Genomic DNA, 12245 nt, shown 5'->3' with positions numbered 1-12245 from the left:
GTGGGTACAAATCCGACAGTACCCTTAAGAGACGTTATTCCAGGTCCGGTGCGACCTCGCTCTCTCTCTGTGGATTGAAACCAGCCAGCAACGACAAGAGACGGGATTCCAGGTCCGGTGCGGCCTCGCTCTCTTTGGGGATTCAAACCCGACAGCACCCTTAAGAGATGGGATTCCAGGTCCGGTGCGGCCTCGCTCTCTGTGAATTTAAACCCGACAGCACCCTTAAGAGACGGGATTCCAGGCCTCGCTCTCTCTCTCTGTGGATTTAAACCCGGAAGCAACGACAAGAGACGGCATTTCAGGTCCGGTGCGGCCTCGCTCTCTCTGTGGATACAAACCCGGCATCAACGACAAGAGACGGGATTCCAGTTCCGGTGAGGCCTCGCTCTCTCTGTGGATTCAAACCCGACAGCACTCTCAAGAGACGGCATTCCAGGTCCGGTGCGGCCTCGTTCTCTCTGTGGATTCAAACCAGCCAGCAACGACAAGAGACGGGATTCCAGGTCCGGTGCGGCCTCGCTCTCTTTGGGGATTCAAACCCGACAGCACCATTAAGAGATGGGATGCCAGGCCTCGCTCTCTCTCTGTGGATTTAAACCCGGCAGCAACGACAAGAGACGGCATTCCAGGTCCGGTGCGGCCTCGCTCTCTGTGTGGATTCTAACCAGGCAGCAACGACAAAAGACGGCACTCCAGGTCCGGTGCGGCCTCGCTCTCTGTGTGGATTCTAACCAGGCAGCAACGACAAGAGACGGCATTCCAGGTCCGGTGTGGCCTCGCTCTCTTTGTGGATTCAAACCAGGCAGCAACGACAAGAGACGGCCAGGTCAGGTGCGGCCTCGCTCTCTCTGTGGATTTAAACCCGGCAGCAACGACAAGAGACGGCATTCCAGGTCCAGTGCGGCCTCGCTCTCTGTGTGGATTCTAACCAGGCAGCAACGACAAAAGACGGCACTCCAGGTCAGGTGCGGCCTCGCTCTCTGTGTGGATTCTAACCAGGCAGCAACGACAAGAGACGGCATTCCAGGTCCGGTGTGGCCTCGCTCTCTTTGTGGATTCAAACCAGGCAGCAACGACAAGAGACGGCCAGGTCAGGTGCGGCCTCGCTCTCTCTGTGGATTTAAACCCGGCAGCAACGACAAGAGACGGCATTCCAGGTCCGGTGCGGCCTCGCTCTCTCTGTGGATTCAAACCCGACAGCACTCTCAAGAGACGGCATTCCAGGTCCGGTGCGGCCTCGTTCTCTCTGTGGATTCAAACCAGCCAGCAACGACAAGAGACGGGATTCCAGGTCCGGTGCGGCCTCGCTCTTTCTGTGGATACAAACCCGACAGCACCGGCAAGAGACGGCATTCCAGGTCCGGTGCGACCTCGCTCTCTCTGTGGATACAAACCCGGCAGCAACGACAAGAGACGGGATTCCAGGTCCGGTGTGGCCTCGCTCTCTCTGTGGATTCAAACTAGCCAGCAACGACAAGAGACGGGATTCCAGGTCCGGTGCGGCCTCGCTCTCTTTGGGGATTCAAACCCGACAGCACCATTAAGAGATGGGATGCCAGGCCTCGCTCTCTCTGTGGATTTAAACCCGGCAGCAACGACAAGAGACGGCATTCCAGGTCCGGTGCGGCCTCGCTCTCTTTGGGGATTCAAACCCGACAGCACTCTTAAGAGACGGCATTCCAGGTCCGGTGCGGCCTCGCTCTCTGTGGATTCAAACCAGACAGCAACGACAAGAGACGGCATTCCAGTTCCGGTGCGGCCTCGCTCTCTCTGTGGATTCAAACCCGACAGCACTCTCAAGAGACGGCATTCCAGGTCCGGTGCGGCCTCGTTCTCTTTGGGGATTCAAACCCGACAGCACCCTTAAGAGACGGCATTCCAGGTCTGGTGCGACCTCGCTCTCTCTGTGGATTCAAACCCACCTGCACCGTAAAAATGGACAGCCAACGTTGGACTGTCGAGAATACGGCCGGTCGCGACAGGTAGCACCAGTAATTCTTATGATCAGGTTATTTGATAATTTTCGAACTGTCACTTTTAAGTTAAATTCTCCAAATGAATGTCTTCCCTTAGTTTAGTAACCTAAAAAGACATATTTTGAGTTGAAGTTATTAGGGATGAAGTCCACATTGTGAATTAGTTATTTATCTTTCTAGTAACTTGAAACTAAGAGAACTCGAAGAGCAGATGTGAGACCAATTCATAGAATGTCTCAATAGAAGTAAACCTAATTGATTCTCAAGGGAAGAATATAGTGGAAGACTACAATCTGAGCTTAAGTTTCTAAACCCGGAAAACCAGGATGGTTTTCGGAAGCTTAGTAAAGTGGATAGCAGCCATCTCAATTACAGTTTTGAACCCCGAGAGCGCTCCAGCTCGTTAAAACTGGTAATGAAAGATGGCAGCTTGCGCTGTTCCTGTGGGGATCCGTTGGGAAAATAAAAGAGAGTCCTCCATGTAGCGAAACCCAATAAGATTGGGATGATCTTCGCAGTAAGAATTGAACACCAAAACTTATTTTATACAGGTTAATCAAATCGTGCCGCCATTTGTGGAGGAGGCTGAAGGCTGTAATGCCCTCCGGTGGGAAAAATGGAGAGAATACGTCGACGCTTATCTGCTATGGAAAAATGTCGAAGAGCACGAAGAGAAACTTAGAACTTTTATGCTTTTTGGGAGACCTGATATCCGGAAGATTATTGGCAAGATTGTGGTAGATGACGAACATATCAAGCAAAATTTTTCATAACGACGTATGTAACAAAAGTAAACAAAACGGGGTTTTTAATACAACGTGACAATCACACGCGGCTTTATATAATACGCATCGATTTTACTGATTTCAGATCTTAAAATTCTTTAATTCGATCTTTTTGCGAATCGACGTATGCAAAAATTTCTATTTTTGAAGTCTCACTGTTACATACGTCGCTTTAACATATGGGAACTGAGAGCGACCTATGTAACAAAAAAAGCAAAACAAAACTGCAGTTGCGTCAATCGTGCAACTATGGAAAACCGACCAATGTACACCGACGTACGTGTAGCATACCGGTGTATGTATAATTTTATCGTTTTTCACAGTGAATTTGAATGAACTGAGCTTTGCTGTGAAGCACGCTTATTACGTGTCATGTAATGATGCATGCCAGCGGAAAAAAGTATTGAAAAAAGATTTAGTTTTAAAACAGTTTTAGAAAAAATTTTGCCAACTTTCTGCAAAGGATTTCTCGAATCCTCATAATTGTTACATACGTCGTTATGAAAAATTATGCTTGATATAATAAATATTCGTTACCGTGCAGTGCTAGATTTGTTTTATTTTGTTCCTCGTGTCTCTAAAGCAGACCCCAGACGAGCCAAAAAGTTTGTCAAACTTCAAAATATTGTCAATATGATTGAAGGTGTGAATGCAACACTGAAATATTGAAGAAAAAATTGAAGAAAATTTGGAAAGTTTGATTTTTCGCTTCAATATTTCATCTTTTTAAAAGTGTGTGTGACAGTGAACATCTTCCGTCAACTGTATGCGTTCGGCAATGAAGATTTTTTTTAGTTTTCATTCAAAAGTGTGCAAAGTGCAAAGCAATGGAGTTCGATAGCGACGAAGATTTTTTTGAAGGTGCGGGTGATCCAAAAACCGAAGCTCTGAGAAAGTTTATTGAGCTATACGAATCTTTGCCAGTTTTGTGGAACTGTAAGCACGATAGTTACAAAAATAAAGCAGCTAAAAATGCCGCACTGGATAAGCTTGTACGTGTTTACCAAAGCGTCAAAACTGGAGCTACTCGAGCGGATGTGACAAAGAAAATAAATTCTCTACGCACAAATTTCCGGAAAGAGTTAAAGCGGGTGGTATCTTCGAAGCGATCGGGAGCTGGAGCTGACGAAATTTATCAACCATCGTCTTGGTTGTTCGAGGCTCTGCAATTTCTCAGGAATACCGAACAACCGGCTTCACACATTACAGAGTCAGGAAAAGTAAGTAATTCCCAGTACATTTTGTGATATTGTAAAATTTTGATTTAAATTCATCTAATTTAATCAAGGTAGCCGACGTTGTTTTGAGAACCTCGAAGGTATCCAACTCATCTCCACCAGCATCGCATTCACGATCTTCCATCATAACCGCTTCTACACCAAGAAAAAAGCAGCGCATTGTTGGGCCTGTTCAAAAACAGAACGAATTGTTGACTATTGCATGCAAATATTTACAACAAGATGCGTCACCGTCCACGGAAATGCCGGCCATAGCGAAGGCATGGGGTGAAAAGCTAATCTCGCTTGAAAGTAGGCAACGAATATTTGCTGAGAAAGCCATCAATGATGTGTTATACGAGGCGACTCTGGGGAATTTGACCAGTAACTGCGTTCAAATAAACGTTGGAGATCACCTTGATCGTTCCCTAAACAACCCCAGAAGATGCACTTCACGGGCGAGTACCCCAAATGTTGTTGAGACCCGGAACCCGAAGCGAAAGACTGATAACAATAATGATATGCCAGGAACTAATGCAACAATATCGGAAGAATTGTACAATTCAGAGCCAGTTCACAACGAGAGAAATTCTGCTAGCGATTTGAGATGGTCGGACGACGAATGCTATGATCCTTTACTACCTGTATATTACGAATATGAAACGAGTTCATCAGAGGTAGTGACAGGTAAGGATATATAAAATGAATGTCTCGTGTCAAAATTATTATTTCACTAGAACGTTATGGCCTACATTTGGTTTGGTCGTTTTGCCCAACATTGTACCTAATATTATTTTCTCTTTATTTGTATCAGAAACGTCAGCTGGTGTCAAGCACAGAACTGATACAGTATCGTCGATCGAAGTGAACAACACGTCACCGTATGAAGATGGCATCACTTCGTACTCAGAATCCTCTGTCGCTTCCACGTTCGGGTCAGTTACTGTGAACAAGTTGTCGCATCGTAAATCCGGAACTTCTCAGTCCCCATCAGAATTGTCAGCCGACTCTAAATGTATGTCCGTCATTTCGAATAGAAAGCCGCCTCGGGAAACTGAATCCTCTCCACTTCTGAGACTGTCTGGTTCAAAATTTCAATCAATCACTGTAGCTGGGAAGCAACTTTATGACGCTGGATTTACTCCACACCGAGAATCATCAGCCAGGTCATACAACTCATCACCTTACGAAGGTAAAACAATTTCTAAGTTTAGGTTCTAAGTTTAGGCTAACCACTGTAAATAGAATACCACATAGATAAAATGTATCTTATATACTTTCAGGATCTTCGTTTGGTTCCAGATTTGATTCGATTTCATCAAATAGGGAGTCCCATCATGCAGCTGGATTCACTCCGTGCTCAGAATCGTCGAGCGATGTGAACAATAATTCCCTCTGTGGTTCGTACCCAGGACCGACGGCCGGTTCCAAATTTGGTTCGACCATTTGGAATAGAGAGCCCCATCGTCAAGCTGGAGTCACTTCTCCCCAGAACTCGTCAGCTGGTGTGAACAATACACCACCTTATGAAACTAGAAATACTCCGTACCCTGAATCACCATCCGCTTCCAAGTTCGGGCCAGTAACTATGAATAAGATGTCACATCACGAACCAGGTGTTTCTTCGTACCCCGAATCATCGGTCGGCTCCAAACGTATATCTATCATTTCGAACAGCATCCCACCTGAAGTAATAGAGTCCTCTCAGCCAACTAGGTCGTCGGCCGGTTCACAAATTCGATCGATTACTATGACTGGGAAGCTACCTTGTCAAGTTGGATTCACTACGCACGCAGAATCGTCAGTCAGACCGTACAATGCATCACATTCCGAAGGTAAAGTCAATTCATCCAGTTCCAAGTTTAGGCGGATCACCATTGTAGATGTAGGTAGAAGGCCACATTATAAAACTGTATTTTTTCTCCTTCCAGAACCATCGACTGGTTCCAAAAATGATTCAATTATTGCGAATAGGGAGCCTTATCGTGCAGCTGGATTCACTCCGCGCTCAGAATCGTCGGGCGATGTGAACAATAATCCCCCTTGTAGAAATGAAATCATTTCGTACCCAGGATCGACGGCCGGTTCCAAATTCGGTTCGACCCTTTGGAATAGAGAGCCACATCGTCAAGCTGGAGTCACTTCTCCCCAAAACTCGTCAGCTGGTGTGAACAATACACCACCTTATGAAACTAGAAATACTCCGTACCCTGAATCACCATCCGCTTCCAAGTTCGGGCCAGTAACTATGAATAGGATGTCACACCATGAATCCGATGCTTCTTCGTACCCAGAATCGTCGGTCGGTTCCAAACGTGTGTCCATCATTACGAATAGCATCCCGTCTGAAGAAATAGAATCCTCTCCGCCAACTAGGTCGTTGGCCGGTTCACAAATTCGATCGATTACTATGACTGGGAAGCCACCTCGTCAAGTTGGATTAACTACGCACGCGGAATCGTCAGTCAGACCGTACAATACATCACATTCCGAAGGTAAAGTCAGTTCATCCAATTCCTAGTTTAGGCGGGTCATCATTGTAGGTAGAAAGCCATATTATAAAACTGTATCTTTTCTTCTTCTAGAACCATCGACTGATTCCAAAACCGATTCAATTTCTTCGAATAGGGAGCCACATCATGCAGCTGGACTCACTCCGCAACCAGAATCGTTGCGCGGTGTAAACAATACACCACCCTGCGGAAATGGTATAATTTCGCACCCAGGGCCGTCGGCCGATTCCAAATTTGAGTCGATAAATGTGAATAGGATTTCATATCGTGACCCTCGCGAAGGTGAAATGATTCCATACCCAGGATCCTCAGCTGGTTTCGAATTTGGGTCGCTTCCTTTTAACAGAAAGCCACCGAATGACCTATTTAGTCCGGATCCGCAATCATCCGCCGGTGCTAGCAATGCATCGCTATATGAAAGCCAATTCGCTTCTCTCCCAAGATCGTCGGCCGGTTCTGAGTTTGATTTGATCGCTGCAAATATGGCGCAATCTAGCGAAGCGGGATTCCTTCCAAATTCTGGATCGTCGGCTAGTGCAATACACATTTCACCTCGCGAAGATACATTCAGCTTGAACTTAGGCTCGTCGGCTGGAACCATGTCGTCGAATCGTACGGATTGTGTCAAGCTTGGAACAATTGTAAAGAACAGCTTATCAACACCAGTATCAACGACACCGTATGAAGTTGTATCAACAACAGCACCAGTATCAACGACACATGAATTTGGACTTCCACTTAGTCAAAGGTCGTCGAAAGGTGCCAAGGTTCAGACTAAATCCGATGAGCCAATAGCAACGATTATTCCTGCAAAATTATCACTACGGAATGTAAGGTTCAGAAAACTCCCAAAAACATCGACGTCTGTCGCATATATGTCCACTTCAACGAATTCCGTATCCAATCCCATATCAAGATGAAGAAGAATGATGATGAAGATGAAATTGGAAAACAATCGATAACGTCTTCCGATGCCAAACCTGGTCTAACCTCGGCAGTAAAATCCTCAAAGATCATGTACCCTTTGAATTGCAATTCTAAATTCGCACATCCAGAGTCAAGTCCCGATGCCATATCTGAAGTCACCCCAAAACATCACACGTCTAATCCCGCATCACCGGGAGCTACATTAACGCAACACGCTGTAACCTTTTTCGAAAATGAATCACATTCCATCTCGAAACAACATGTATCCAACCATGCTTCGCTAGGACCTGAACTCGAACTGTCAGAAGAAACGTCGGTCGGTGCCATACAAGGATTTTCGGAAAATGTCACCTCATCACCTGAAATTGCCTTCGAACCGCCGTCACATCCTATAAACAATACAAAATCGAAGTCCACCACACCGCAGTCTTTTATATTTAATCCCAAATTGTCCAAAGCTGCATTGCTATATGAAAAGTCGGATGGTGGTTCAAGACCTGAAATAAAGCTGGAATTCAGTCATAGACACCGAGCACAAACAATACAAGAACAGATAGTCAGCAACACGTTTTCAAATATTGAATTACCATCAGCTGGCATATCTTCCCAAACAATTAACCACGGTGCAAATTCAGCGGAAGTAATATTGGACGGACACACCATTTACGAGACGTACTCTGAAGATGACTAACACACAGTGATATATTCCTTAAGGACAAGGTTCACATCAATTTTCAATTTCATGGGAAAACTTTCGGTTCAGAACCTGTCCGAACTCATTTAGATATCAAATAAAAATGTTTTGGTCAAAGATTATTATTCAATTTAATCTATAATATTAAGTTCACCACCAATACTGCCCATAAATTAATAACAGTCCCATGAAAATAGGAAATTAAGCAAACATGGGACTGTTATGAATTTATGGGCAGAATAAATATGTTTTTCAATTTCTCGCATGATCGCAGTAAAATCTCGTACACGTTTTTGTTGCAGTGTACATGCATGCATCACATTCGAAATTTTATTTCCAGCTCGTTTTTTCTATTTGTTTTATTTATTGTTGAAATTAAAATGAAGTGCAAATATTACAAATTATCCAGGTATTTTTTTTATATATATTCTCTCCGTATTTTATTAAACTGTATATTATCCACAGGAAACCCCACGATAGTTTTAACACGAACGTGCTGTGGATGCCAATATGCAGAAGGTATCGCCGTAATGCTTTCCAATGCGAACAAGTAGACTGCTGCGGCTGAGTTGTTGCGTAATTTAATGGTAGCAGAAGCTGGCCAGCTACCAATGGTGAAGCCATGGATGGAACTTGCGATTGGGTTCTGGGGAAAAGGTTCCTTTCTGACCCTGAGTCTGTTGCTCATAGGCCCAGCCATTGATTACTCAATAATCATTCGGACAAGCTGTTCAACAATAGCTGCTGTGATGATCAGTCAATTGACCAACGATTACAGCCGGATGAAGATCTTATCCAAGCTGGAGATATAAGAGCAAATAGACAACAGTTTGCAGTGACTGGCCCTTATTAAATCCACTAGAAGGTAAATGAATATTTGATAACATTTATCGTGAGCGCCTGTTAAAATCCATGACCTTCCATTCCATTTCCATTTAAAAATCGCTGCGTGCACATCGGCCCTTAAGCTAAGTATTCGCTTAGAAATCCTTCACAACTAAGGATACGCTTTGAAGCCTTCGAAAATGAGAAATGGTGCTTTAAGTCCCAAATGCAAAACAACGGAACGGAAAATTTAACAGGTATATTTTCTGTCACCGTTCCGTTGTATTGCGTTTGGGGCTTTAAGGAAAGTGGAAAAGTAGTAAGTAGGATTTATTCATTTACCCGCACATGGAGTTAGGGATCATCCACACAGTACGACACGTACGAGAAACGCGACGATCCATACACATTTTTTGGAATACCTACCCGGATACCTGTTTGGCTACAGCGTCGATAGTTATGCCTGGCGTATTGTAGAGCTACATATTCGACATTCATATAAAAAGCCGTGACGATGGAGAAAGGAAGGTGGTTGAAAGTTACCATTTAAAGCGTAACGTACTTTATGGATCTTCCCTATAATACCATATGTACTATAATTTTCTTTCACAATTTTTCCTCCTTTATTCAGGATCTGGGGATTTCATAAGAATAATAATTAAACCAGGTCTCTCTTTGGGATTCTGATGGGAATCATTTTGGTATTACTACAAAAATCAGACGAAAATCCTTTTTTATTTTGTAAATAGCCGTGATATTTTGTTTTATTTAGATTTAAAAAAATACGTGTTTGATAAGTTGAAGTTGTTTATAAAGTAACTCAATTGAACTAAAAGCAACAATTTAACATTTTTATTTAATTGGCGCAATAAATTGAGCAACAACATATTTATAGGGATTTCAGGACAGCGATGTTCGTTCATCAGCTCGATGTATTCTTTCAAAAGTGTTCTTTATATAGAATATACAGTGAATTAGATTTTTCCCTCATTATTGAAGTATCGGCACAATCGTTCTCGAATATCCTTGGCCGCATTGGAGCTGTTTCGACGCAACGTACTTTTAAGGTCAACGAGTGTTTCTTGTGTTCTATCAATGGACTGGTATGAAGAATGACTTGTCTCTTTCGACAGAAAGTTATGTAAATAACAACATGCCGTTACTATAGTTATCGCTTTTTCTGGATCCAGCATTATAGCCTTCTGGAAAATACCGAATCTGCTGTTCAGTATACCAAACGCATTTTCTACGGGTGCTCTGGCTCGGGATATTCTTCTGTTGTACTCATGCCGCTCATCATTCAGTAGCTTCTGCGGATAAGGCTTCATCATATGGACATTCAAAGCGAACGCCTCATCAGCCACAAAAATGTATGGAAAGTTCTCGTTAGTATTGGGCAAGGGAGCTGATTCTGGAAGCATCAGTTGATTATTTTCTAGCAATTCCCCAAACTTGGAATAGAATAGTACTCCTCCGTCAGATACCCTTCCGTTAATTCCAACGTCGATCATAATGAATTCCTTTTTTGAATTGACGATTGCCATTAAAACAATGCTATAGAATCCTTTATAATTAAAATAAAAAGATCCTGAGTGAGGTGGTTTCTGAATAGCAATATGCTTTCCATCGATAGCGCCAACACAGTTACTCAAATTGTACCGTCTACCAAAACCATCAGCAATGTTATTCCACTCGTTGGTTGTGTTCGGGAACTGTAATATTACGCATAGTGAATACTTTTTGCCTGTTATTTTATTTTGGAAAGAATACTTACCACCATGTAATCTCTGAGCACATACGATAGCACCTCACAGGTTTCAAGTACAGCGTCACTTATTGACGCTGGGGACATAAGTGCTGAAAATTTCAAGTCCTCGAAAGTTCTGCCTGTCGCCAAGTAACGAAGAGTGACTGCTAGTCGTTCGTTCACTGATATACTTTTTCTCATTACTGTATCCTGCCGTTTTAGGAAAGGAGTGACCATGTTTAGTAGACTGTCATACGTTGCTTCGTCCATTCGAAAATAGTTGTTAAAATCTTCAGCATCTGTCAAACTGATTTCATTCAAAAGTGCAACATGCGATAACTGTTCTCGTTTTTTGAACCATTCTTTCACCCAGCAACGACGATTTTTTGGTGGATTATTACCAAGAGCCAGTAATATAGCAAGACATGCTTTCCTTCGGCGATCCATCGCAATCAAAACTGATATTCAATTATTCAAGATTGAACAGAACTTTTCTGAGTAATTTTCAATTAAAAACGATTCGCAAATGCAATTTTATTCCGTATTTACCAGAGAAAAACGATCTGAATGGTTTGAGTAAACAACTGCGAAAATCGACATCTCAGGTGTTGTCAAAGGCTCAAAGGCCTTTTCATGTGACAGTGCCGTAACATGTAAATATATAGTTCTTTAAAACCGTTCTTCTAACCGCACATATTAACACGTTTTCAATTAAATATTGTTATTCATATTTTGGAAGCATTTACAAATGTACTTCTTGATCATGGTAAAACAACATGAATTCACGACCACGATCAACTTTTCCAGATGGCAGCACAGCAGTTTCGCAAAGGCTTATTGATGGATTGAAGAATAATAATGATGTACGTGTGAGGGCAGAAAATATTGAAGTAAACTATTGATGTATAAAGAATATTGAGGAAAAGTTTGACAATATAAATATTGTCAATATTCCGCTCGTCTGGGGTCTGCTTAAGGCCTACGAAAGACAGAAGTTTCGGCAAATGGTTCCAGGCGCGATGGAAAAGCTGGATGCGTTTGTTGTGAAGCTTCGTAAACAAGTCGCTAACTGCAATTATGGAAACCAAACTGTGTAACGTTCTTTGGTTATTCTATTTTTTTTATCCATAATAATAGATATATTTATGGTCCAATGCACCGAATGAACACAATGACGTTTGAGACGGGCGCTGTTTACTAAAAATGACCATTTGCATGAACTCGATGAATGAAAAAGTATTCATTCTTAGTAAACAGCGCACCGCTCAAACGTCAATGATGAACTCGGTGCATTGGACCATCACGGTAAAAAACCAACACGCTCAATTTAACTGTTCCATCTATTGAATGATCAACTTTACAATCACTATTATTGAAAATGATATTCCTTTGATTTTAAAGTGGTGTCACACCTTTCACAAGTGTGTTTAATGCAGACAATTCCATAACATCAACATTGTTCATCAAAGTGCTACTCACTGGATGTTGAAATGATTAGCACTTCGATCAGCACCAATAATGTCTCCACTAGAATTGAAAGTGCTAGGCTATTGAATTC

General features: G+C 42.9%; 2 protein-coding genes across 2 annotated transcripts; one reads left to right on the top strand and one right to left on the bottom strand.

Annotated features, from left to right (window-relative positions):
* The first annotated feature begins 3591 nt into the window (after positions 1-3591).
* On the top strand, positions 3592-7414 carry LOC134207176 (uncharacterized). The gene is made up of 6 exons (XM_062682897.1): positions 3592-3984; positions 4053-4668; positions 4796-5173; positions 5265-5816; positions 5913-6476; positions 6567-7414. The coding sequence occupies exons 1-6, from the start codon at positions 3592-3594 to the stop codon at positions 7412-7414; spliced, it is 3351 nt and encodes a 1116-aa protein (XP_062538881.1).
* Positions 7415-9695: 2281 nt separating this feature from the next.
* On the bottom strand, positions 9696-11292 carry LOC134212327 (uncharacterized). Its single transcript, XM_062690081.1, has 3 exons — positions 11237-11292; positions 10715-11181; positions 9696-10652 (listed from the first exon to the last, which is right to left on the bottom strand). Exons 2-3 carry the CDS (start codon positions 11132-11134, stop codon positions 9915-9917), a joined length of 1158 nt encoding a protein of 385 aa, XP_062546065.1. The 5' UTR covers positions 11135-11181; positions 11237-11292; the 3' UTR covers positions 9696-9914.
* Positions 11293-12245: the final 953 nt, after the last annotated feature.

This window comes from Armigeres subalbatus, chromosome 1 (assembly GCF_024139115.2).
Source record: "Armigeres subalbatus isolate Guangzhou_Male chromosome 1, GZ_Asu_2, whole genome shotgun sequence".
Classification (NCBI taxonomy): domain Eukaryota; kingdom Metazoa; phylum Arthropoda; class Insecta; order Diptera; family Culicidae; genus Armigeres; species Armigeres subalbatus.
This window is presented reverse-complemented; position numbering and strand designations above follow the sequence as displayed.

Bases quoted from the DNA above. Each gene is read 5' to 3' on its own strand.
- LOC134207176 (XM_062682897.1), top strand. From the start codon at position 3,592: ATGGAGTTCGATAGCGACGAAGATTTTTTTGAAGGTGCGGGTGATCCA. The intron at 4,669-4,795 runs GTAAGGATATAT...TATTTGTATCAG, and splicing joins TTCATCAGAGGTAGTGACAG to AAACGTCAGCTGGTGTCAAG. The intron at 6,477-6,566 runs GTAAAGTCAGTT...TTCTTCTTCTAG, and splicing joins CAATACATCACATTCCGAAG to AACCATCGACTGATTCCAAA.
- LOC134212327 (XM_062690081.1), bottom strand. From the start codon at position 11,134: ATGGATCGCCGAAGGAAAGCATGTCTTGCTATATTACTGGCTCTTGGT. The intron at 10,653-10,714 runs GTAAGTATTCTT...GTAATATTACAG, and splicing joins TGCTCAGAGATTACATGGTG to TTCCCGAACACAACCAACGA.